Source organism: Balaenoptera musculus, chromosome 1, assembly GCF_009873245.2.
Source record: "Balaenoptera musculus isolate JJ_BM4_2016_0621 chromosome 1, mBalMus1.pri.v3, whole genome shotgun sequence".
Taxonomy (NCBI): Eukaryota; Metazoa; Chordata; class Mammalia; order Artiodactyla; family Balaenopteridae; genus Balaenoptera; species Balaenoptera musculus.
In genome coordinates this window covers 25386066-25413185 of record NC_045785.1, presented here as the reverse complement: position 1 = coordinate 25413185, position 27120 = coordinate 25386066, and the positions used below count along the sequence as shown (strand labels likewise).

The window sequence follows — 27120 nt, the reverse complement described above, 5'->3', positions numbered from 1 at the left end:
ACTAGCTCTGACCTTGCTTAAGTTACTGAACCTCTCTGTGCTTCAGTTTTCTCAACTAGAATGTGAGAATCTGAGAAATAAACGAATTAGTATTACAGTACTTACTGCCTAGCACATAGCAAGTTCTATATAAGTGTTCGCTATTATTATAGCTTTCCCATCTCTCTTTTTTTGAAGCTCTCACACTTTGGTGATACCTGGGTTAAAATATAAACCGGCAAAAAACAACAGAATAAAACTTGGCAAATAAGGAAGGCTTTTTCAGAAGTCCTCCAGGCTTCCCTTCACATTCATTAGCCAAAATCTGCATCACATGCCCATACCTAAATCAATCACTGCCTAGGGAGATAGAATTACAATGATTGGTTTAGTTTATATCAATCAAGATGCCCCCTGGGGCTGGGAAGGTGCTGCCAGATTCCTGGTTAGCAGGATGGCAGGAACAGTGATAAAAACAACCGATGTCTGCCAAGACTTAGTCTTGAGAGGCTGTGGTCTCTGCTAGGGAGGGTTAGAAAAAGTAAGTTCCAGAGCTGCAAGCCTCACCCCCACAGGGTTCCTAAGAGCAATGAAATCACTGCAAAGGTCTGTTAAGGCTAGTGAAGTCTGGCACAGGAGAAATAGTATAGGATATAGGCCAGAGCTCGACGAGCGTACTCTTGAGAGGCAGTGAAACACAGCAGGTTCTAGATTCACGGAGGTGTGATGCAGGCCATGTTAGTGTCCCCAGCCCTAGGGCCTAGATCACCAGCCTTGGACTTAATCACCTAATCTTCTCAAAGCCTGTTTACTCATTTATAAATGGGGATAACCCAAATTATCTCGGATTTGATGTTAGGATTAAATGTAAGGATACATTTCACCCCTGTAGTATAAGGATCAGAGAAAAAAACAAAAAATAACCAACCCACACACAAAACCCCCACAGAACAAAAACCCCAATGGCCGAGGGTTCAGAAAGACAAGGTGCAAGGTGGGATGGGGGTGGCGGGGAGGTACCTGAAATGGAGTTGCAGAGAAGAGGGGAGGCTGCCTGACTCTAGACTAAAACTCCCCTTCAGGACCCTGGTCAGGTTCTGTTGCTCTATTGAAGTACTTTCATTTCAAAGTTTACCAGAAAAGGACTAAATTTAATCACATCTGAAGTCTTCTTAGAGGTTTATGTGCAGCAAAATGGGTAAGAATCTGACTTCTGGCTTTGCTGTAACTAACTGTGTTATATTCTCTGAGGCAGCTTCCCCATCTGTAAAAACTGAGTAAATCGCTGCCAAATTTATTTCACTGGGCTTAATAAACTAAATATTAGCCCCTTCCCTTTGAGGCAGCAGTGTTCCTGAAATTGAAGGCCAATACAAAATCTATAACATAAAAGCCCCTAAAATTTTTAATTGATACATAAAGTTGCAGCTACAAAGACAAACCTACCAGTCTTAATGGAGGATTCTGGAAACCAGAGTGCTTAAAGGAAAGGAACAAACATTACTGAAAACACTATTGAAGGTGGAAAAGAATCTGTTCTGATATTTATAGAGCTCTTACTAGTCTCCAAACACTGTGGTATCTTATTTAATTCTCAAACACCTCGATAACTCTGCCCCATCCCCTCTTTCTAGAGATGAGGAAAGGAAGGCTCAGAAAGGAAGGAAAATAACATTTATCGTGGACTGTGCTGGATGTTTTCCATATGCATCACTGCATCTGACATTTAAGTGACTTCTCTGGATGAGAGCTAGGAAGTAGCAGGCAGGATTATAATACCAGATCTGATTCTAAAGTCATTGCCGTGCAGCTCAAAGGAGTAATTTATGTTTCCTCAGGATCAGGTTTCTTACAAAACTCAGTCCCAGAATCTCAATCCCCACCCCCAACACACCCACAATAGTTGGGGTTAGCAATTCACTTTGGAGTTTTCCAGTTTCTTTCAGATTAAAGATTTCAAAGTGGGCCCACGAGCAAAAATACAAAACACCTTTACAACTCTGCCTAGGATTAAAAGCTTTCTTTCCCCCTTTTCCAGCCCAATCACTTGGGGCCAGGCCATAAAGAACAACAGCTATAAACTAGGGCTCTGGAGCGATCAACCTGGTTTAAGTCACTGACTGTGCGACCTTGGGTAAGTTACTTTACCTCCCTAAGCTTCAGTTTCCTTATCTGTAAAATAGGGATAACAGCAGTATCTATCTCAATAAATAGGTTGTGCATATTAAATAAAACGTGACATGTAAAGCAATCAGAGCGATGCCTGCACACAGGAAGAGCTTAGCAAATTTAATAGTTCTCATTGCTGGAGAAGAAGTACCACTGATGGTTCTGTCCCTAAGTCCAAAGACTTCGCCATCGTATTCTCTCTGAGCACAGGCCTTGCTACCTGGAGTCCCTTTAGAAAGAGCAACAGGTCGCTCCTTTTCTCCTAACCAGGGCCAGGCCCAGAAACCTAAAGCCCCCGACCTATATATGACTACGAGATCTTGGCACTGGTTTTCTACCACTGCGAAGGCTGTCACTCTGAACCCAACCGAACCACCCCATTTCCGCCGCGGCTCGGGAAGTTCTCCCGGCCTTCAGCGGCCCAGGCTGCCTTCGGCATGGCTGCCCCTGGTTACAGGCCTGGAGCTGGCTCGCCAGGCGTCCCTTCGCCAGAGAACTCTCTCTGCGACGTAGGGAGGATTTCCCTGAGTTCAGGGGAACCAGTGAATCCAGTTAAGAGGCGCGTCGGTCAGACACACGCCTGGAGAGGGTTGCCTTAAACGCCTCCCGGGCCTGCCACTGGGAGCCCGGCCCCCGGGCCTGCCCCCGGGAGCCCGGCCCAGACCGGAGGGTCAGCCCCTTTCTAACCTCCGGGAACGCGTGCGATCCGGCCCAGGGCCACCACGTGGGGGCTCCAGAAGTGGCAAGGTGTTCCCGGAACCAGCCCCCAAAGACTGCTCCCCGCTTGGGCCCTAACCTGGCCCCAAACTGGCCTGAGCGGCGCTCCCGGCCTGGCTTCTCCCCTCAAACCTATCTGGAGGCGATTCAGACATCCTCTGCAGACTGCAGACAGGCTCTCGCCAGACTCCAAGCCCCGAGACTGCCCAGCCCGAGTCCCCAGTTGCCTGGTTTCCTTACTCACCCATCGCGGCTCCGCTCGCTCCTACTTGGCGGCGGCAGCGGCGGCAGCTTCGGCGGCAGCTTCAGCAGACAATATGGCGGATCTGCAGGACGGCAGCCCGAAACGGACAAACAACTTAACATTCAATCCCGGGAAGAAACGCGCTTTCGGCCCCACCGCCTAGTTCACAGCGACGACCGCATTTAAAGAGACCGCAGCTACTAAAGGCGGGGAATAGGGATGGAATATGAAAGGAGTGGGTGGAGAAAAACTGGGAGGGATACCTACTAAAGAAAGTTAAGTGTGCTTAGGATTTCTCAGCTTTTTCTGCTATTTCCTTTTTGTAGTGAGGTCTCCTCCCCTAGAAACTTTTTCTTCCAGAAAGGTATTCCTTCCTTTTGTAGTTAAAGCCACCCATAGACCCTGAGCTGGATATGAATAAGGAGTCATCTGGAAAGGTGAAGTGACTTGCTCAAGGATATAGCGATAAGGAAATGAAGAAGTCTAGAGTAAACCCGATTACAATCTTATTGGGAGATAAAAAGTAGAAAAATAATGAGACCGGTGCAGTGCTTTATAGTTGACAGAGCTATTTCATTTATCCTTACTGCAAGCTCTCTGAGGGCACAAGTCGGTTCTATAGTGTTCATCACTGATCTCCAGCACCTAGCACAGCATCTGGCACGTGGTATGTGCTCCATGAATAATTGTTGAATGAATAAACAAACGAATGAACAGATCTGTGAGTTACACAAAAAAAGGGATATGATCTCCCTTTTTGGAGATGAGGAAATTGAGGCTCTGAGGTTCATGCGTCTTTTTTTTTTTTTTTAATATTTATTTATTTTGGCTGTGCCAGGTCCTTAATTGCGGCACGCGGGATCTTTAGTTGGGGCATGTGGGTTTCTTAGTTGCAGCATGTGGACTTCTTAGTTGCGGCATGCAAGATCTAGTTCCCCAACCAGGGATCGAACCCACGTCCCCTGCATTGGAAGGCGGATTCTTAACTATTGGACCACCAGGGAAGTCCCGTCATGTGTCTTTTGAATCATGGAACTTATGGCTGGTACACATTAGACCTCCCTTTTTGCATAATAGGATTCCGATCCTACTGTCCCCCACCTCAACACACAGAGGAAGGCTATGTCTTCAAGTCACTGGTCCCAAGAGGGAGCTATCTTTTGGAAGCCCAGGTCCTGTCATAACAAATTGCCACCTCTAGTTGTGTACCTGGCCCACTGAGGGAAACAACTCAAAAAGCCAATTCTAGGACTCAGGGTCAGGAAACGGAGTGTTATCTTTCTCTTCCTACTGCCGCTGCTCAAGGTCAGACCTCTTCATTCTCCGTTGGTCTATTTTACCTGCCTCCTCACTGGTGTGCCTCCAGGTTCTCCCACTTGCACCCATTATCTCTTTAAAAGCAGAGACCTTATCATGTCCCTCCTCTGCTTAGTGATTTCCTACTAACGGCCTTAGGTAATGACCAAACATTTCAATCTGACAGTTAGGCTGGTCCTTACTGGCTTCTTGGGCTACTCCCTACCAGGCAACCCAGGCTCCATCCATATTTGGGGAACCACATTCCCCCAAATATGCTCCTATCTTCTTTCGTGCCTTTGCATATGCTCTTTCCTCTGCTTGGAATGCAATGCCCTCCCTTCCCCCTTGACTAGAAGTGAACTACTCACTTTCGAGACCGAATGCAATTTTCACCTTCTTGAAAAAGCCTGTCTTTCCAGACAGAGTCAGACTATCTGTCCTCTCTGCTCCCCAGTGCCCTGGACACACATTTTCCTCAGCACTTGGCAATCTAAGTTGTTCACAAGGTGTCTCTCTCTCCTGGTTGTCTATGAAGGGACAGTATCTTCCTCATCTTTCTGTCCCAGTGCCTGGCACAATGCCTGCCTCAGCAGAGGTACCACAAACATTTGCTGCAGTGTCTGCCTCCTGTACACCACCATTGGAGCATCTGCATAACTTGTAGCCAAACAAGGGCTCAGGGGACACGGGCAGACTAGATGAATGGCTATGACCATGTCTCCTCTCCTGCCAGCCCCTGAGCCCTCCATCCTATGCTCCACAGGAGCCAGGTGGCCTTCCAAGCGGCTTTGTTTCCATTCAAGCCCTTGGCCTTGCTCACACACCCTCTCTAGCCTAGAGCCATGGGTCCTCCCTGATCCAGTCCCTGCAGACCTTTCCAGATCCAGCCCATCTCCCCCCAACTTTCCTTATCTTTCTTGCTCTAGGAACCACTTTCTGCTTACCTTCCCCAAATACCCCAGAATGCTACTGCTCGGCTTGAAGCGCCTTTACCCCCTCTTGTCCACCTAGGAAGTGGCCGATACATCTCAGACTATCCCCTCCTCCAAGAAGTCCAGAGAGCATTAAATGTTCTCTCCCCTGTGCTATTCTGTACCTTGTAACTGTTATACCCCTCCCAGTGTAGTGACTTGTTTGTTTCTGTGTCTTGGCATCTTCACCATCTACCACGGCATCTGACACAGAGCAGGGTCTCAGTGACTGCGTGCTGGGAATCAGTACATCACATTCTGCTGGGATAGTAGTGTCATCTTTCAGAGGGTTTTGGGACCCAGCGCTACCACTTCCTAGCTGTGTTACCTTGGGCAAGTCATGATAGATAGCTCCCTGAGCTCCTGTTTTCATCTATAGGAGTGACAGCACCTACCTCCTAGGGTTGTCATAAAAACTGGATTAAGACAAGGCCTGTAATACACGTAGAGCAGCCTCTGGCACACAGCGAGCATTCAGCCAGCAGCAGCTACCATGCTCCGGTGACCTCGGGGGTCTCATCTTTTCTCCACCGGAGAAGGCAGAGCTCACAGGGGCCCCAGAAGCCACGCATGGGGTGTCCTGGCCAAGAATCCCACACCTCTGCTCTCTGCCTGACAGGCAAGAAAAGGAGAAAGAAATACAGGACACAGGCTTATTGGGAGTATAAAAATAGGACTTTTTTTTTCTCCTCATAATCACATCAATTATCAAAGAAAGAAACAGTATGTAACAAAAATACAAAGCTCTGGTGGATTTTTTTTTGTCTGTTTTTGTTTTTTTTTTGCCCCTCACCCATCCCTCTCCCACAGCCGCTTCCCAGGGAGCCCCTGGCTGAAGCCTGGATGCTGTCCCTGGGTCGCCCTGGGGCTCAGGAGAACCGGTGGTCTAGGTCCCTCTGGGGGTTGACCGAGTACGAGTAGGCCTTGCCCAATACCAGGCGGTCTCGCAGCAGCTTGAAGAAGGCGTAGTAGTTGCTGAAGAGGATGAGTGCCAGTGAGATGGTCTGGTGCCACTTATCAGAGGACATTAAGGAGTAGAGCTGGTAGACGATGACAGCGCCCTCCAGCAGCAAAAGGATGTTGAGGATCCGCAGGGGTTTGCTGAAAAAGAACTGCCCAGGAAAGAGTAGGCATGGACTGGAAAGTGGGCTCCAGAAACCTGCCTCTTGGAAGGGGGTTCTGGGTAGGCCAGTGAAGGGGTCAAGCTCTTGGGCCCCATGCAGACTTGGGTGGGGAGGAAGACTTTGTAGGGTTGGGCGTGGACCTTGCCATCTCTCTGCCTTTGTTTGTGGTGTTCCTTCTGTCAAGACTACTGCTTCCCACAGAAGCTGTTTAAGATCCGGATCAAAAAAAAAAAAAAAAAAGATCCGGATCAACTTCCACCTCCTCCCAGAAGCTTTTCTTGAGAGGTCCTGCTTGTTCTCTCAAACTTTTGCTGGTCGAAAACCAACACCTTATTATATGTGACTTCCTGGGTACTGTCAGGCCTGAACAAAGTAGAATCTTATGACAGAGGCATGGAAAGTTATTATAGACTCTACAGCCTGAGTCATTTACTACTTCATGTGTAGCATCCCCTGCTAGGCCGGAAGCTTCCAGGGGACACGGAGACACATCACTCTTACCTGGTGTCTACAGGGCAAGGTAGAGTGTAGAGACTAAGAAAAATTTTCTGGTCAGTTTAAAAGAATGATCGATGTCCAGGGATCTTGATTCTGCAGGGGCCAAAGTACCTAAACCTCAAGAGCTGATTGTAGGATGGCAGGACAAGTGCCAGGAAACAGGAGTCCGAGAGACCAGCACACCAGGCTCAGCTCTGCACCTGACAGGCTGCAGGACCTTGGGCAAGTCCCTTCCCTGTCTGAACCTCAGGTTTCTCTACTGGGAAAAGAAGAGGTTAGCCCAGATCAGTGATTTCTCAAACTGTGCTCCTCAGAGCCCCAGGTTCCAGGAGGTCTTTTAGGGGCTACCGTAGTGGTAAGCAGGAAGTGAGGGGAGTTCCAACCCTTTCAAACAGACCAGCGCCATGAGGTCCTATATACTGAACTTTAGTTTGACTGAGTTGGAAAAAAGGATTTTGACAGTAAAATAAGTAAATAAAATGGAGACCACCAGCCCAGATGATTTTGAGCAGCCCTTTCCGTAGTACTGAGTCCATGAGCCATTACCATTAGTTCCCAAGTTTCCCAGTAAGGCACCCTTGGAACAAGTTAAACTCTCTAAGCTGATTTCAGTACCTGAAAACCAGGACAGCCCTGGTATTGCTTTCATACACAAGGTTCTGGTGAAGACTGAATGGGAGGGTGCATGGGAAGTGTTTACCACAGTGCCTGGCACACAATAAGGAATGACGAGTGTAATTATTTTCACCACCAAGAACCCCTCCTTCTGTTGTATCATCTTTTCTACCTCCACCCAATGTTTTCAAAGATCTGGTACCAAGTGAGCTACAGTTATGAAGGGATCATTTGTATGGCTGTCCTTGGGCTGCACATGTGCATTGTCTTCTTTTGGATTTGGGAAACATTGAAAATAGCCGCCTCTTGCTATGACATCACCTTCCTGCCCAGCTGATCCTCCTGCCCTCTAGATCAGGCCCCACCCCTCCTTCCCAGGGGAGGAGACTCACGTGGAACCGGAAGTGGGAGACGTCGGAGGGGATGGCCACATTGTAGTGGCCCACTGCTTTGTAGACGTTCTTGCTGTGCTTCACCAGCACACCCTGTGGCCACATGCATTCTTCAGTCCACCTGGAGGCACAGCCCGACAGAACCCCCTTATGCCCAGCTCACCCACACAAGGGGATGCGAGAAGACTGGGCATGGGGTGACCACCAGGGCTCTACTCCCATTTCTATCACTTAGACACAGTGACTTTCCTTTTCTGGGTCTTAGTTGCCTTTTGTGTAAAATGGGTAAGAACTGTAAGAAATTCACTGCACTGGGAGTCGGAAGGTTTAGGGCTGACATTCATGTCTCTGAGGGATTTGGAGAAAACCCTTTTCCCTCCCAGGGGGTCATTTTCTTCATCTGGGCTCCCATCAGTCTCACCTCTAGCCTCCCAGCAGTCCACCACACAGCTGCCCGAGTGGTCTTTGTAAAACACCAAGCCGAGCCTGACTAGTCTCTCCTCAAAACCCTTTGAAGGCTTTCCGGTGCCCCTGGAGTCAAGTCCCCAACGATGTGTTACGGCCTCCGAGTCCCAGTGTGGCCTTCCATGACCCCCACCGCACAGCGCCTGCCCAAGCCACCCAGAACTGCCTCTAGTTCCTCCAGCACACCTGACTGCTCCTGTCTCTGCATAAGATGCTCGCTCCAGCTGGACTGCTCTTCCAGATGCCTTATCCCACAGAGTTCGGCATCTTTTAAATGCTCCCTGAATCTCCTGCTACTGGTCCACTTTCCCCAATGTGTTGTCACTTATTTATTTCCCTGTATCCCTCACTAGTCTGGGAGCACTGAAGGGGAAGGGATGGTGTCCAGTTCATTTCTGTGTCCTCGGAGCATGCCACAAGGCCTGGCACAGAGACGCCCCAGAGAGCACGTGAATAAGGTTGTGGGACCAGTGAATTTTCTCCCATTGTTCTCTGAGATCTCCCAGGAACTCTAAGGGTCCTGGGCCAGAGGACTGAGAATCACTGTCCGCAAGAAGCTCAATCTCATGCTCCTGTCCTGTTGATTCCTTCATTTAAGAAACAGTTACCATGTCATATGCAACAACATGGATGAACCTCACAAACAATATGCTGAATGAAAGAAGCTGGACCCAAGAAGAATGTCTACTGTATGATTTAATTTACATGAAGCTGTAGAATAGGCAAAACTAACCTATGGTGAAATGAAATGAAAAGATGGTTGCCAGGGGGAGGGGGTCACTGGGAAGGGCCATAAGGAAATTTTCTGAGGGGCTGGAAATGTTCTGTATCTTGATGGGGGAAGATCTGTTAATTTCACTGTATGGAAATTTCAAGATCTGTTAATTTCACCGTATGGAAATTTTACCTTAAAAAAAGCTTACATACAAAAAACACAAAAAATTTGCTGTTGGACCCATCACAAGCCAGGCATTTTGCCAGGAGTGAGGAGATGGCCGAGTGCTCGACAGACAAGGACCCTGACCTCCAGGAGCTTTAGTCTTGGAATGACAGGCAAGTAACTAAGCAAACACAGCAGAGGGGGAGTACAGGCAGGGCAGGGACACTGAACCTATCCTGGGTGGTCAGGAAAGTGTTCCTGGAGGACGCAAAGTGCTAAAGGATGAATAGGAATTAAACAGGAAAAGAAAGTTGGAAAGGTCATTCCATGCAAAACATGCATCATAGGCAAAAACCTAGATACAGAAGTACATACAGGGACGTCCTGGTGGCGCAGTGGTTAAGAATCCGCCTGTCAATGCAGGGGACTCGGGTTCAATCCCTGGGCAGGGAAGATCCCACATGCCGCGGAGCAGCTAAGCCCGTGCGCCACGACTACTGAGCCCATGCGCCACAACTACTGAGCCTGCGCTCTAGAGCCCGCGAGCCACAACTACTGAAGCCCGTGCGCTTAAAGCCTATGCTCCGCAACAAGAGAAACCACTGTAATGGGAAGCCCACGCACCGCAACAAAGAGCAGCCCCCACTCGCCACAACTAGAGAAAGCCCGTGCACAGCAACGAAGACCCAATGCAGCCAAAAAAAAAAAAGAACATACAGAATTGGAGGATCCGAAGAGGCTGGGTCTGGCTAGAGCAGAGAATGAGTTGGGGCATGGGAAGAGACGGAGCAGAAAGGCTGGTAGGAGCCAGTTCATCATGGGAAGCCACGTGAAGGAGCCTGGATCTTACCTGCGGACCATGGTGAGCCATGGGCAGGTTTATCCTCATATTCAGCCATGTACTCTCTTTCTACTCCCCCCTCCCCTCAGAGCCTTAGGCTAAGCCAAGCCCCACTTCAGCCCATTTGGCAATATCCATCCCCTCTCTGGACCACCTGGACAGAGCCTGAGAGGGACCCTGACTGGCATGGAGGGCCAACATCAGGAGGCTTGGCCTCTGCGGCCTCCCTTTGCATCTCTGTGGGCCTACCTCTACAAACCTGTCCTAGGGGCCTCTTCTCGGCTGGGCCTTGTGCTGGGCCCAACACTCAGATGTGATTCAGAGATGGTCCCAGCCTTGAGGAGCTTCCAGTCTAATGGGGGAATACAGGCAGGAAATTAGCATAACCGGGGTAAAAAGACGGTGATGAAGGGCTGTAGAAATGCTAGGCACCAAGAAGGATGGGTCAGGCTGAGGGGAGGACAGCCCAGTCCCTCAGGGCTCCTGAGCAGGGTGACTTCTGCCTCTGCTCTGAGTGCAGTGCCATCCTGCAGCTGGGCCTCTTTCACCCCACTCATCCTAACTCTTTGTGTACGTGGCTATCACCCGCACCGGACTGTGAACTCCTCAAGGGGTCTCGTCTTAGCCATTTCCTCCCTGTGGCTTTTCTTCCCTGGCCAGGGTATGTTATCAACTAACACAGTACCATACCCTGTTACCAGACTGATGTTTCTAAGGCACACCTTGGAATGGATCCCTCCACTGTTCAAAACCCTCCATAGCTCCCCTCTGCCTATAGGTCAAAGTCCAAGCTCCTTTGTCCAATACACAGCACCAGGCCTGGGACAGCTTAGGTAGAAGTAAATGCTTTCTGAAAGAGCAGATGAGCCAATGACTGGATGGATGAGTGAGTGGAAGGAGGGAAGCAATGAGTGAATGCATGAGCAAATCAGCCAATGAGCAAGTAACTAAGTCAGTGAATGAGAAAGTCAATGAGTCTATGAATTTACCACTTGCCTTCCTCCCATCTTCAAGACACTGCAAGTTACCCAAGGACAGGAGACATGTCCTTCCTGGGCCCTGCCATATCCCACTCTGGCCACAAGGCCTAGCATATAAGACATTGCTCAATAACTATTTGCTGACTGAATGAATGAGTTGATGAGCAGGGAGGTGAGTGACTCCAGACACTGACCGGGGGGGGCTGGGGTCGAGCAGAGAAGGGCAGACTCACGGGTGCTGCAGTACGTTGGAGCACAGTGCTGGGTCCACCTTCTGCCAGCAGCCCAGGTGGGCAGCGGCCTTATGCAGCAGGTCGCAGTAGCTGGCAGGCAGCAGGTGCTGCATGAGGATCACCGAGGTGCTGATGGACACCAGCAGGAAGAGCTCGCAGGACCAGCGCTTGTCATAGTAATGTGTGTTCTGGGGGCAGCGGGAGGTGGGTGAGACCTTGGACACCCACAATGGCCTCACTCCCTCCCCCATCCCTAATCCCACCTGTCTCGGAGATCAAGACAGCCCTAGAGAGACCTCGGGGTGGCCTGAGATGAAGGACTGAACACCTAACAAAGGTGGCTTAACCATGGGCTTAAACCCTATACCCACTACTCAGTTTTCTACAAAGAAAAATTGTTCCCACTCTGAGCCAGAGAACAGGCTCTGGGGTTCAACGGAAATGAGTTCAAATCTTGGCTCTGCTGCTTAGTCACTATGTGACCTCGGGCAAGTCATTTCACTTCTCTGGGCTAGCTTCCTCATCTGTTAAATGAGGATAAGAGTAACCACCTCTGAGAGGCATGAGGAGGATTATAATACTCATCAAAGCTCTAGCAGGTTGTAGGTGCCCAACGGACATGAAGTCCTCTCAACCCCCAATCATTCAGTGCAGCCCATCCTCAGAGAAATGTGTCAAGCCAGCTGGGGAGGTACCCTCCCACATGGCCATACAAGCCAAAGAAAGAGCACAGGCCTTTGGAGTCACTCAGATCTGGATGAGTCCTGCCTTTCGAACTTAATGACAAAGCAGGACATTGTGACGTGCCTGTGCCAAAACCACCACACTGAAACACCAAGTCACTGCCTTCCGTTACCGAGTATTACAAACAACAACGCCAGTCCCCCTTGCTGGCTGGGTGACCTCGTGCAGGCCACATCCATTCAGTGAGCCTTGTTTTTTCCACTCTAAAATGAAGGCAGTAGTCACTCTGGCCCTCAAGAGCACATATGGGAATCTCATCAAGAGCAGCAGAGTTATTTATGCGAGCAAGAGGGCTCCTGGGGGGCAGGCAGCAGGGTGAGGCCCCTTCCCTCCCTGGGTCAAGCTACGCACCTTCACGAACCAAACAGGCACAAAGGCCACGTAATAGGCGCTCAGCATGGAGCTGACCAGCACCTCCTTCATGCGCCAGTTGAAGTCCATCTTGAGGAACTCCACCTCACTGCGGATGAGGCTGGGCGACAGGCAGCAGGCGTGGGTGGGCATGGCGTCCGGGCCGTACAGCTGCCGCGTGTGCTGCTTCCACGTCTCCCGCAGTGTCAGCAGGTAGTCCCGGCTCCGTGCCAGGCCACTGACCGCCTCCCGGGGACCCATGGAGGCCATGTGGCTGAAGAGGTTTGTCTTGCGGAGGTCACAGTTCAGCTGCAGGAACGGAATGTACATCCCAAACCTGCTGGGGAAGACAGTGGTGAGGGCAGGCCTGCCCAAGGGCCAGGATCCCAACTCTTAACCACCAAGGGAATCTTCTTTCCTCCTGGGCTTTAGCTCTCCTGGCTGTTCAGAGGGGAGACTCTACCGGTCCCTCTAGCCATCCAGCCTCCCAGCCAATGATCAGTCATTTAAACCATGTATTAGCACTAAGTGCATGCCAAGCATTGTGCTGAGCGGCAGGTATACAGTAGGAAGCAAGACACGAGTCCCGGCCCTCACAGACTATTGCTGCCCAGCAGTAATCATAACAGTCCACATTCACTGGGCACAACCTGTGCTCCAGATACTGTACTAAGTGCTTTACATGCCTTCTCTTCTTTTGTTTCTCCTAACTCTGTGTTAGGTAGTTAGTTTGTGCCCTTTTCAGCTGAGGAAGCTTTGACTCACACAGGTGGAGTGGATTCCGAAAGGTCACACAACTAGTAAGGAGGTAATAGAGCTGGGATTAAAATCCAGAACTGTCTAGTACCGGTGATCACGACAGATACTCCACAAATACTACAAGTAATTCATTAATTGAAAATATACATGGTACCACAAAGGAGAGGTAGACATTGTCATGGGTGCACACGGAGGCAGCTCTTTAGCTTGCAGAGGAGGACAGTTCAGGAACAATATTTCTTGTGTGTCTATTATGTGCCAGGCACTGAAATGGGCCCTTGAACAGTACAAACCACTTCCCCTGAGGAGTACCCCTAGGTCAGGGCTAGAGCTAATTAGTTAAGAGATGGAGTGTGTGGCTGATATCATTTAAGGAGAAAACTAGACAGACCCATAGCCCAGAAGAGTAGATCATTAAAGTGGGTAAGTGGGCTTCCCTGGTGGCGCAGTGGTTGAGAATCTGCCTGCCAATGCAGGGGACACGGGTTCGAGCCCTGGTCTGGGAGGATCCCACGGATCCTAGTTGCCGTGGAGCAACTAGGCCCGTGAGCCACAACTACTGAGCCTGCGCGACTGAAGCCTGTGCTCCGCAACAAGAGAGGCTGCGACAGTGAGAGGCCCGCGCACCGCGATGAAGAGTGGCCCCCGCTTGCCGCAACTAGAGAAAGCCCTCGCACAGAAGCGAAGACCCAACACAGCCAAAAATAAATAAATAAATTAATTAATTAAAAAAAAAAAACACAAAACCTTCTAAAGTGGGTAAGTGCCAAGCACAGTACACGGAACGTCATGATAGGTGCTCTTGACAGGCATTCCTTGTTTAGCTTAGGGCCTCTCAATTTCCCCAGGCCCTCAGACATAACTGCAGAAGAGTCCCTGGGCTGCTGCCAGGAGCCAGAGCCAGTGAGAATGCTACATTTTCTTATCTATAGTAATGTTCTCTTTCTTTATTCTGAACTTCCAGGAAGGGATATATGAGTGTTCTTGGGCACTCATATAATTAGCCTCTTTGGGTTTTTGCTTTCTGGCCTATAAAATGGGAATGCTTCCACTTCTCCTAGGGTAAGGTTCAAGTAAGATAACTTAGAGAATTCTGGTCAAGAGCATAAACTTTGGGGTCAAAGAGGCTAGGATTAAAATCCCAGCTCTGCCACTTACTAATGCTGTGATTTAGGGCAAGTTATATAATCTCTAAGAGCCTCAGTTTCCTTAATTTGCCTTAAGTTACCTAGCTTGTACTGATTCTCTATGCTCAGTCAGGCATTATGCTAGTGTTTTTATAAATACTCTCTTTTAATCTTTGCAACAATGCCCAGCATGGTGTCTGGCCCAAAGTAGAAGATCAATACAATTTTGTTTAGAAAGGAAAGAGGTCAATGATTCTGTGGGACAGAAAAGAACACTGAAATGGGATTCCCAAAACACTCTTCAGGGCACTCGGTGGGAATGAGGGCGTGGGGCACCTACATGAACATACAAGGGCTTCAGACTCAACCTTAAGGACAAGTACTCAAGAATCTTCTTGGCTTTGCCACTAAGAAGGACTGCCGATACAATTAAATTATTTGGTAACAGTAAGTAGCTGCTCTGACAGGTCATCAGTTAGAAACAACTTCACATGGAAGATGGCAGATCCTCTTTCATCCTCTCCATCCTAGATGTGACAGTATCAATGTAGAAAGTAAATAAATAAAAGTAGAAAATAAATCCATATCAGCAAAGAGAATGGGAGTGGGGGTTATCAGTACATAAGTGATTCTGACAAATTTAGATAGCAGATGGAAACATGTTGACAGATGAGGAGGTCATCATCTAGAGCAGCGCTAATAGAAAGATGAGAGTCACACAGGTAATTTAAAATTTTCTGGTAGCCGCATTAAAAAAAAGAAAAAATTAATTTTAATACTCTATTTTACTTAACCCAATATAAGCACAATATTATCGTTTCAATATATAATCATTATTTATGAATGAGATATTTTACTTTCTTTTTTTGTACTAAGTCTTTAGAATCCAGTGTACGTTTTACACTAACAGCACATTTCAGTTAAAACTAGCCTATTTCAAATGTTCAATAACAATAGGCAGCTAGAAGTTACTAAACTGTATAGCGTAGGTCTACAATGTGCCATGAGAGGGTTACAATGCGGGTAGGAGCTTATCTGCCCAGACTGACCCAAGAGAGACTGGCTTGAAGTGGGCACATTTGATAGAGGGTAGAAGTGAGAAGCAGGGCTGAACAAATGGGATTAAACACAGATCTGTATTCATTTATGAGTCACTCCCTTTATTCTCCTACAAACCTGACACAATCTGCCCTGAAAGATTCTTCTCTAAAGAAACTGAATAAACTGAGGAGAACTGAGGTCTCTAATGGGGGCACCCTAGAGTAATACCCCCCTCCCCTTTCTGGTCTATGGGTGCCCACAGCCTGACAATTAGCACCTCACTCACTCTTCCTAAAGCAAAGTCTACCAGTCAGTGTGCCCTGCCCACATACTTAGACTTCCCAGTCAAAACTCCCATTCACGTATACAATGGCAGAGGGAGAGAAAATGCATTACAAGCCACTCAGTCCTCCACTCTTAAATGTAAACAGACAACCAAAGAAACTAACTACACTTAGAAAACTAGCAGCATGAAACAGAAAAACTGACCCGGTGGAAAGACAACACTGAGGGAACATAAGAGATTTTTAAAACAAGAACAGAATGCTATGAGAAAAGAACAATCAGAAATCAAGAAAGAGGACTTAGAGATGAAAAATATGATTGCTGAAAAAAATCTCAATAAAAAAGCTGGAAGATGAAGTTGAGAAAATCCCCCTAAAGACAAAGTAAAAAGAAAGAGAGAGAAAAAGAGAGAGAAAGAGAGAGACAGAGTCAGAGAGAGAAAGAAAGAGGGGAGGGAGGGAGGGAGGGAGGGATGGAGAGGAAGAAAGGGAGAAAGATGAAAAGTATGAGGAAAAATATAAGAGAAACAGAAGACCAATCTATGAGGTCTACCATCCGATGCAGAGAAGTCCCAGAGAGAACAGAAAAAATGAAAGGGAAGATATTATCAAAGAAATAATAGAAGAAAATTGCCCTGACCTGAAGAAATACACAAATCTCCAGGTTAAAAAAGTCCTAGAGTACTGATAAGATGAATGACAAAAGTTCCATATCAGACACATTCTTGTGAAATTTCAAATAATCAAAAGATAAACAGAATACTCCCAAAAGCTTTCAGAAAGGAAAGAACAAGTCATCTACAAAGTAACTGGAATCAAACTAGCATCAGACTTCTCATTAGAAACATTGGATGCTAGAGACAATGGAGCAACATCTTCAAAATTCTGAGAGAATATGAACTTGAACTTAGAAATCGACATTTGGCCAAACCATCAATCAAGTATGAGGGCAGAATAAAGACATTTTCAGACACGCAAGGACTAAGACTGTATATACCTCCCACATACCCCTTGTTAAGAAAGTTACCTCATAATGCACTCCAGCAAAATAGGGAAGAAAACCAAGAAAGAGGAAGACATGGGATCCAAGAAACAGTGGATCCAACCCAGGAGGGCAGTGAAAGGAAGCCCCAGGCTGAGAGCTGTATAGCAGGCTTAAAGAGCAACCACTCCAGACTGGAGCAGGAGGATGGAGGGCTCCAGGAGGGATGTCTTTGGGGGGAAACTGGACTCCAGGCAACAGGTAGTATGATTGACAGGCTGGATAAACTTGAGGATATGTTGAAGGCCCATCATTCTTTTGTCAACAAGAAAAAAGAAAGGCAATTAGAAACTCCAAGAAAAATAAAAAGCTATATAAGAAAGTTACAATCTAAATATGAAGCAAACTAAAATGTGGCATGGTTTTAAGCAACTGATGGAATATAAGAAAAGAGAAACCATTTGACCTTGACACTAGGAACATTCTTTTTTTAAGAGGCCCAAGATTATAATTCGGTAAATATAGAGAAGGAATATCATCTATGCACACTACTCAGTCCTGCAGTGAATAATATTTTCACACTCATAATAATATCAAGGCCACTTATGGGTTTTTAATTTTTAGAATTAGCCTTTGACAAAGAATGGAAGACTTAAATGTGGCTATATAGGAGAATGTGAATGTCAAGCATGACAATATAAGAGTACAGCTGCCAGGAAGTGATAGGAGGAAGAGGGGAGGAAAAGCCGATGGATAGGGCTCCTAATATTATGTTCTTACATAAAAGGGATTAAGACACTGACTATTGCTGATGCAAAAAAAAAACATAGGCATACTCATATTATTGAAAAAGAGGCCCAACAGAAAACTAAAAATAATAACAATTATCAAATACTAGGAACAGTACAGGTGGAAGGTGAAGTAAATCTTCATCTGTCAATGCAGGGAATCAATGTACATGTGCATGTGTGCATGTGTGCGTGTGTGCGTGTGTGTGTGTGGTATGCTTGTATATGCACAGAACATTCATTTCCAGGATATACAAGAAACCAGAAACATGGTGGTTACCTCTTGTGGTGGTTAGGTTCCCTTCCTTCTAAGAGTGGAAGGGAAACTGGGTAGCTGGGAGACAGGAGTCAAGGGAAGAATTTTTCATTCTACATTCTTTTATCTGTTTTTCAGTTTTAACGATGTGAACCTATTACCCAATTATAAAATCAATAAATAAATGTGTAAAGAAATAAACAAAAGCATAAGGATATTAGAATTATGGAGGTAACTCAGAGAACACTTAAAACCAGAAACAGTAAAAGAGGTTGCTTTTGAGAAGTGGCACTAAAAATCTGGAGGGTGGGGTTAAAGGCTGTTTCTCATCATAAGCTTTTTTTTTTTTCTTTTGGCCACACCACACCTTGTGGGATCTTAGATCCCTGACTAGGGCTCGAACCTGCACCCTCAGCAGTGAAAGCACGGAGTCCTAACCATTGGACCACCAGAGAATTCCCATCATCAAGTTTTTTAGCACTATTGAATTTGATTTTTTTATGATATACTTGTCTTATATTAATAAAAATTTAAAGATTAAATAATATAAAATAAAGCAAAATATGAACATTGAGTGATGTCTGAGTAGTAACCAGAAAGTGTCAAATTAAGGCAACTGCTGACATTTCTAATCAGTACAATCTTGGAGGGCCATTTGTTAATATCTATCAAAAATGTAAAACATACCTTTTGGTGCAATAATTCTACTTCTGGGAATCTGTTGTACAGAAATATTGGACAAGTGTGCAAAGATGTATGCAAAAGAATGTTCCCTGCCTCATTGTTTCCGATAGGGAAAAGCTAGAAACAACTCAAAAGTCCACCAACAGAAGACAAACAAAACAAATTGTGAAAAGTCTATTCAATGGAATACTATGAGGCCATTTAAACAACTGAGGCAGACCCATATATACTGCCATGGGAAAATATCCAAGTTATATGACTATGTGAACATGTAATAAATTATACATTGTCATGCATAGAGATTAACCCTATTTCTGTTGGTTTTTTTTTTAAATTTATTTATTTATTTATTTTTGGCTGTGTTGGGTCTTCGTTTCTGTGCGAGGGCTTTCTCTAATTGTGGCAAGCGGGGGCCACTCTTCGTTGTGGTGCGCGGGCATCTCACTATCCTCTCTTGTTACGGAGCACAGGCTCCAGACACGCAGGCTCAGTAGTTGTGGCTCATGGGCCCAGTTGCTCCACGGCATGTGGGATCTTCCCAGACCTGGGCTCGAACCCGTGTCCCCCGCATTAGCAGGCAGATTCTCAACCACTGCGCCACCAGGGAAGCCCCCCTATTTCTGTTTTTAAAAAATGTATATGTGTGGGTACTTGCACAGAAAAAATTTAGAAGGACATGCTGCAAGATAATGGTTTTCTGGAGAACTGAGATTATGTGGGACTTCCATTTTCTATGTTAAAAGCTTCTGTAAAGTTTAATATCGTTACATGACACATGTATCACTCTTATAATTAAAAACTAGTTATAACTAAAGCAAGTGTGATTGGGATCCTACCATGACAGCGACCTTTTGATCACACAGGGGAGAGACGAGTGCCCAGCTCTGAAGCTTCCCAGGGAACAGATGTGACCCAGACTGAGGAAGTTCATGACTCAGAAAGCCCAGGGGTTGGGAAATGACTGTTAATGCCCAGGCAGCCAGCAGCCTGCCCCAGAAACAGCCAGAGTGGACATCTTGCCAAAGCTCTCCCCAATTCTAGTCCAGAAAGGGGCAGGCCTGTGCTCCTCCCAGACACTGTCTTTCCATCCTCAACAATCTGGGTTCTGGCAAGATGGAGGATGTGAGTGAGCAAAGCAGACACACAGACAGACATACAGATATGCATGTGAAGATACACACACACACACACACACACACACACACACACATACGCTTCATGCACAGACACCACACAGAAACATGCACGCACCCAGGTGCTTGCAAGCATACAGACCTGGGGGAGGCACCGAGAGACTACATAAACACTAAGATATACAAAGAGACAGAGAAAGAGAAAGAACCAGAGATAGAGGAAAGGAAGAGAGAGGAAGACGAAGCCCGTGCATCCCCCCTCAGGAGCTGTGGGATATACACTCAGATCTGAGTCCCCTTCTGACCTCCCCCTTGATGGCACCTTGGGGAAATTATGCCTGCCGTCTCAGTTTCTGCTCCTGCAAAAGAAAGCTAATCGTCCTGATCTCAGGACGATATTGTCAGACAATGTGAGAGGGTACTGTTGCTGCCTGCCTGTGAGTCTACTGGGTAGGGGGGGCCCGGTGCCCAGCCACACTCCAGGGCAGAGGGGTCAGGAAACAGGTGCTGGGCAGTGAGGGGGTGGAGTGAGGGGTACTCACGGATAGCAGAGAACAGGAGGTTCAGGAAGGAGTAGGTCCTGAAGAGGTGGATGAGGGGAGCGGCACAGACTCCAGCCTGTTGCCGTGAGAACGGTGAAGCGGGTGAGGAACAGCATGATGGAGCGAAAGAGGGAGACCTTCCCCCTCTGAGAAGCCTGGGTCAGGGCGAGATACGACAGGATGGGGCCTTGGATGGAGGTCATGGGGGCTGTGCCCAAATCCCACCCAGCATGGCCCGTGATCCCGCCCGGGGAAACGTGGGGCAGCAGGCTGGGCAGAACCTGGCAAGGCGAATCCTTTCCCTCGACGCCCAGGAAACTCCAAGAGCCGATGGGATGTAATACTCTTCAACCAAGTTCAAAGGGAGCCCCAAGGAAATGCCTCAGGGTTGAAGGGCTGGGTACACCTCCTTGGTACCCCCATGGGTAAAGGGGAGTCCCAGAGTTCCCCGGCCAGCCTCTGGGACCCAATCACCTCCTTCACGATGGACCCAATGAAGCGGCGGCCCAGAACAATGGTGGTCACCATCAGCAAGTTGAAGTCGATCAGGTGGAAATTCTGGCAGGGGGCAGAGGCTGGGGGTCACGTGGGCCCCCTGCCCATGTACGGGCTTTTCGCATACCCACCTCCCCCTTCCAGTCCTTTTCCATCAGGACTGTCCCCACTCTCTGACCTTCATAGGCCTCCAGCTTGAGTCAGACCAGGAAAATACCTAGAGGAGTAGAACAGGACCCAGAGGAGGAAAGTGGGACAGTCCTGGAGACAAGAGAGTGGTGTGTGAGCCCTCTTGCTCTGATCACCCATGCCCCTGCCCCTGCACCTCTCCTTCTGCACAGAGCTCTTCCTCTCCTTGAAATAGCCATGTATGCCTGTGGCTCACCTCCCCCACAGGACTTAAGACTCTGCTCCTTTTAGACAAAAATCTGAGTCAGATTCATCTCTGCTACCATTACACTGTGTAGTGCGGTGCTGAGCACACTAGGGTGAGCGTTCAGGAATCATCAGTTTCCTGTTCTTTTTATACCTCCCATGCCCAGCAATGAGGCCAAAACACACAGGGTTCTGGGTAAGCTATGCTAACTAAAACCAAATATGTCACTCACACACACACACACACACACACACACACACACACAGCAGGTCCTAGCTGGGCACCTACCAGGGAGGTGTGGGAGGGCGGGTGGGAGGGCGGATACCACCACACTGTCTTGTAGATGTTGATGTAGTGGACGAAGAGGGCTATGAGCTGGCAGAAGAAGAGCTGCAACTCAAACAGAATGCTGGCCTGGACGGGCAGCTCGGGGATCTTGCAGTGCTGCAGGGGCACGACCGTCTGGGTGGCCAGTGGGGGGCTGGAGAGGCCCGTCCCAGAACTGCTCCTGGGGGTGGGAGGGAACACATCAGGAGCTGACCTGAGAACCCTACCAAAGAAGCGCTTCTGGGGCACAGGATTGCGGAGCAGGACCAGAAAAGCAGCTCAGGGCAAGGATGGAGTCCTCCTAATCCGGCCTGTCACACAAAGGAGCTGACAGAGCCTCTTCCTATTCATAAGTTTATTCAGGCTTTCCAACATTCCCCAGGAGGAAAGAAATTGTTAGGTCCATTTTACAGATGAGAAAAGGAGGCCAGAGAGGGGAGACAACTTGTCCAAGCCACCAGCAAATCAGAAGCAGAACTGTAACTGGAATCCAGGCCTTCGGTTTATTACACTATGTCCCACTGCATCTGTCCCACTGCCCACCCTCTGGGACTTTTCTGCCACTCCCCACCCTTTAAGCCCCCATCTGGCATCTGGGGTATCACACCCTAGAGCCCAGTCAGGGAGAGCTTTGTCCAGATTGCTCCTGAGAGCCCACAGTGAGGCACAAGAGACAGAAAGTAGTTTACCTGGTGCGGGAACGGACACTGGTGACTGATGCGCTGGAAGTGTGGCCCCCACCTGAGCCCCCAGAGGATCCTGGCTCACAGAGTGGATTTCGACAGTAGGATGTCCTGTTGGGACCTCTTCGTCCTCCTGCAGGGCTCGACACAAGGTAGATCCTCAAGCCAGAGGGCATATATCAAGGATAACAGCAATGATACTGGCTACCAGTTCTCACTTTGTCACTCAGTTACAGAGACCCATAATCTGGCCCCTGCCCACCTCTTCCAACTTATCTCCTACCATTCTCTGCCTCGCCCCCATGCTTCAGCCAGCCTGGCCTTTCTCTCTTTGAGCAAACCAAGCTTATTGCTACCTTCTGCACTTGCTGTACTCTCTGGAGAGCCATTCCCTGCCATTTTGTGAGTATCTGCCCCCATAACTCTCTATCTTATTTCTATTTTTTTTCACAATTCACTCTTCATCTTACTCATTTGTTAACATATTTACTATCTATCTTTCCCACTGGAATGGAAGGCCAGTGAGGTCACTCTCCTGATATGTCCTTTTCACTGTTGTATCCCCTCCTCCTACCACAGTGCCCAGCATGAAGTAAGTGCTCAATAACTGTTGATGAGGTAATGAATCCGGACAGGTTCCACAGATTGGTAAACTCAGTTTACATTGTGTCACAGGTAGTCTGGGGGTCTGGGTCCTGCGCTCTTAGCGCTGGTGTACACTGCTCCTTTCAGATACTACAACTCCCTGTAGGTTTACAATTATGGGCACCCGTGAAGTTTTTTCTCCAGGACCCAAGATCCAGCTCAGTGGGCATCCTGGACTCTCACAGTCAGGACCCAGGGCCTGAGCACCGTGTCAAGGGAGAATGGTGTGGTTGTGAACCCAAAACTTGGACCTGCAACCTCTTTTTCTAGGCTTAGCAGTCTAGCCCAAGCTCCCAGGCACCACCTTGCACAAAAGTCCTGCAACAAAGCTCCAAGGCACCACCCCAGTCCCAGTCAAAGTTATAGCCTTGTTCATACCTCCTCATGGCAGCAGAGCAGCCTCCACACACACACACACACACCCCTTGCCCTAGCTTCTCAGCCTGGAAGCTTTTCCCACACGTCTCGGAAAAGTTCTTGTCCGGGAGCTCTGCCCCAAACAGCTCCCAGCCCCAAAGCTCTGTTCATGCACTACTGTACCTGGCTTAAAAAACCCCACACAGGCACCCTCAGTCCAGATGCTCTGCCCACACCCACTCTCCTCTGTTTAGAAGCTCTGCACCCACATAAAGCCCCTCAGCCCAGAAGCCCCGCCTACACACAATTGTCAGCTCATAAAACCCGCCCACAAGCCAATAAAAGCTCTCTCTGCCCAGAAGCCCGGCTCCAGAGTGGGCTCCCTTCGTCTGGAGGGTCTCCTTCCCGGCCCACCTCGCCAGTACAAAGCCCCTACTGCCCAGAAAGTTTGCCCCTGCACCGGGGCCTACAGATCAGGAGCTCGGCCCTTAGCGCTAAGGCCACGCCCGCCGCTAAGCCTCGGCCCACTCTAGCCCAGAAGAGTGGGTCCTCACCAAAGCCCCCAGGAGCCACCGCATTTGGAAGCCCCTCCCACCGCTCCGATGTCCCGCCCCCACAACAGAAGCCCCACCCGCAAAACGACAGGAGGGGGCGGGGTCCCTCTACGCCCACATCCCCTCCCCCTCCCCTCGCCGGGATCCTGTCCGCGTGGGGGAGCAATTAGCAGCTTGGCCGTCCTAACCCCCGAGCCCGCCCGTTCCCGGGCCGAGCTGGACCCGCGCCGCTCACCCATCTCCTCCCCCCGGCGCTCTCCGCTTCGCCGCCGCAGCTCCAGCGGGCAATATGTCGGAGGCGACGGCGGCCGGGAGAGGACTAACCGCCGCAGCCCAGTCCCCTGGTATCAGCTGCGCGCTCCCGCCTCGCCGCCAAATTTGCATACAAGGCGGGCTAGAAGCTGGGGGCGCGCTTCTTAAAGGGGCCGCTCGGACCAAAGCAGTCCCGCGCGCTCTTTGTCTCGCGGTCCCCCACGCCTTTCCTGCAGCTGCTGCTGAAAAACCCGAGAGGGAAGAGAACCCACCTTCTGCTCTTACCTTGCGTGCCTTCTCACAGCACCTCTTCAGGGCCGAGGGAGGGGGCCGGAATAGCCTCTCGGTTCCTGCATCCATGAGTGGTCTTCTGGCGCCTCAACCTCAGCGCGTCCCAAGTTGGGCTTTCATCTTTTCTCTTTGGCCTTATTGCTCTTAGGTCCACTCCAATCAAAACCTGGGAGTTATTTCCCCATTTCCTTCTACCCCCACATCCAATCTTCCACCTAGTATTGCTGACCCTAAGTCCTAATTATTTATCACATCTGACCCGATCCTTCTTCCACCACCTTAGTTCAATTTCTGATTCTGCCAGTTCCAAGACTTGAAATCCTGTTTCTTGCTCTTTACTGGTAATATTCACCTTATAGGCCTTGGTGGCCTATAAGGTGAAATAATGCATGTAGAACAGAGTCTGTTTTTGTTTTTTTCAGAGTCTGTTTTAATTAATGTTCGCTGTCATTACTATTATGATATATGGCAAGCACTTAACACAGAGGAAGCACTCGATAAATGAACTGCTACTAGTAACCGTTACGATTTCTTCCCTCATAAGACCTATAAGATGTCTCAATCATCTGGTACCTCCGTTACTTAGCACAGTCTTTGGCACATAATAGACAACAGTAGTCGGTTAATTAAATGATTTAGTAGATATTTAATTAATAGATACAGAGCTTACAGTTAAATGGGAGGAGATGGATGAAAAAAAAATAGTAAATTCTGCAGTGTTAGAAGGGAATGATTACTGTGGAGGAAAACAGGAAAGGGGGATGGGAGGTTGCAATTTTAAACAGGGTAGTCAGTAGGCTTCATTGAGAAGGTGACTTTTGAACAAACACTTGAAGGAAATGAGTGAGTCAGTCATGCAGATATCTGGAGAAAGGGGGCAGTCCAGGCAGAGGGGAAAAGTCATTGGAAGGGCCCTCAGGTACAAGCATGCCTGGTGTGTTTAAGAAACAGCAAGGAGGCCAGTGTGGCTTGGAATGGAACAGACATGAGAAGGAATGGACCTGTGGCTTTTACTCTGAATGAGGTGGGAGCTACTGGAGGGTTTGTACGTCCATTTTTTAAAATAATTAATTAATTAATTAATTATTGGCTGCATTGGGTCTTCATTGCTGTGTGCGGGCTTCTCATTGCGGTGGCTTCTCTTGTCGTGGAGCACAGGCTCTAGGCGCACAGGCTTAGTTGCTCCGTGGCATGTGGGAACTTCCCGGTCCAGGGCTCGAACCAGTGTCTTCTGCATTGGCAGGCGGATTCTTAACCACTATACCACCAGGAAAGCCACCTGAACTTCCATTTTTAAAGAATCACTCCAGCTGCCCTGTGAGAATAGACTGTAGTGGCACAAGGGTGGAATCAGGGAGACCAGGACGCTATGGCAGTGATCTCAGCAAGAGATATTGATGGTTTGTACCAGACTGGGTGAGGTGATGAGACATGGTTGAGTCTGGATTTGAAGATAAAGTCAACAAGATTTGTTGACAAATTTGCATAGGTGTGTGGAAGAAAGAGAAGATCAGGATTACTCCAAGGTTTTTAGCCTAGGCAAATGGAAATATGGAGTTTAATTTAACACATATACATCTATTATAGATTTTATACCAAGTCAGGCCTTTCTTTCTGGGGAAAAAGAGGCCCAGGGAGGGAGAATGACTGGGTCACAAAGCAGGTCACAAAGCCTGCTTTTTCTTTTTCCAGCCAAGGAAATTCTGGTTAGAAGAGCTGGTTCTGACCGCTTTGGAGTACTGAATTTGAAGTGTATCTTGTTAATTACTGAATCCCCAAAGCCTAACACCACCTGGCACGAGATAGGCATTCACCTAGGATTAGTTCAGTTGAATTGAAGTAGTGGCAAACTGGCTCTTGAAAAGGCCAGTTGGGAAGGGAAGCTAAAGGGTTTCAGGAATATTCCATAGAAGACTGAGGCTGGGCCATTCCTGGGAACTCATTTTAACTCAGGTCAGTAAACATTTCTGAGCACCTATTATATCTTGGGCACTGGGGGATACAGAGATGCCACTCATCAGTGGGAGAGACAGAGAGGAGAATCAATAAATTATGACAGTGTGATAACAATAGCAGTATATACCAAGTTCAGAGGTGGACGGAAGACGACTAACCCTGACAGGGGAGGTAGTCAAGAGAAGGCTTCATGGGAGATGACATCAGAGCTGGTTTCTGAGAGACGAATAGGAGTTTGCCTGTTATACTCCTCAGGGAGAAAGCAGTAGCTTGAGTCTGGTAATTGCCTTACTGGGGCTGGTGGCAGGGGACTGTCTAGCTGTGTGCATCTATTATATGGAAGGTACTGGACCTTGTACATGGCAAATACTCAGGAGACGTTTGCTGAATTGATTTGAGGGCATTCGTACAACCCAGGGTAAGAGGGTAAGGCCACTCAAATGGACCACCATGCATGTAACCCATGACCCGTGGCTCCTGCCCACCTTCTACAGGTTGACTACTGATTTTACCTGCCCAGCATCCATTCCTCTTTCTTCTGGTAAGAATACCAATTTTCCCTTGGGAATCTACCCTTCCTCCCACTCTCTCAGGCCATGTGGTTTAGTGTGGCTGCCTTACTCTGCAGTTTCAGTGTATGCAGATAACCCTGGCCTGACAAATCAAAGCATTCCATCCCTGCCACGTCAGGCTACACTGACTGGTTGGGGTGAGGATGGAGGTGTGTTAGTGACCCAAATTAGGCCAAATGAGATGCAATCCTAGGATCTTTGCTAGAACTATTGGGAAATAAATATTCCCCCCTCTGGGATGGCTAAGGAAATAAAATATAAACTTGAAGTTCTTGGTGGTTATCTTGCCACCTTTTGGGGGGAACTAGCTGACAATGAAAGAAACACAGAAAAGTCAAGAAGTCAGGAGACAATTTCTTGATGGCATCATTTGATCCAGTTATACCTGAAGCCTTTATGGACTTTTCTGTTAACAAAAAGCCAGTTTGTGTTTAGTGTCTGACAACTGCTACTGCAAGAATCTAGAACAATATACACTTCTCAGTATCTATCAGAAACGTCTAGGGCCTTAATC

At 48.2% G+C, this 27120-nt stretch overlaps 2 protein-coding genes across 5 annotated transcripts in view; both read right to left on the bottom strand.

Moving 5' to 3' along the window:
* KPNA6 (karyopherin subunit alpha 6) overlaps nt 1-3235 on the bottom strand; it is a 53922-nt gene extending 50687 nt beyond the window's left edge. The window contains exon 1 of one of the 2 annotated variants that reach the window (XM_036842354.1): nt 3110-3235. Coding sequence is in view for 1 of the 2 variants with exons in the window: in XM_036842345.1 (XP_036698240.1) it covers nt 3110-3113 (4 nt within the window). In the remaining variant the exon portion in view is untranslated. The remainder of the gene's footprint in view (nt 1-3109) is intronic. The other variant, XM_036842345.1, reaches the window with a different exon arrangement.
* A 2783-nt stretch (nt 3236-6018) lies between these two features.
* On the bottom strand, nt 6019-23909 carry TMEM39B (transmembrane protein 39B). Of its 3 annotated transcripts, XM_036832377.1 has the most exons (9): nt 23771-23909; nt 21986-22112; nt 21258-21477; nt 20573-20656; nt 20099-20253; nt 12503-12839; nt 11408-11595; nt 8009-8129; nt 6019-6491 (listed from the first exon to the last, which is right to left on the bottom strand). In XM_036832377.1, exons 1-9 carry the CDS (start codon nt 23772-23774, stop codon nt 6249-6251), a joined length of 1479 nt encoding a protein of 492 aa, XP_036688272.1. In that variant the 5' UTR covers nt 23775-23909; the 3' UTR covers nt 6019-6248. The 3 variants fall into 3 exon arrangements, with proteins under 3 accessions (XP_036688272.1, XP_036688280.1, XP_036688287.1); XM_036832385.1 differs by lacking the exons at nt 21258-21477; nt 21986-22112; nt 23771-23909 and adding an exon at nt 20772-20854 and having other exon boundaries at nt 6103-6491; XM_036832392.1 differs by lacking the exons at nt 20573-20656; nt 21258-21477; nt 21986-22112; nt 23771-23909 and adding an exon at nt 20380-20537 and having other exon boundaries at nt 6103-6491.
* Between the last annotated feature and the right edge of the window lie 3211 nt (nt 23910-27120).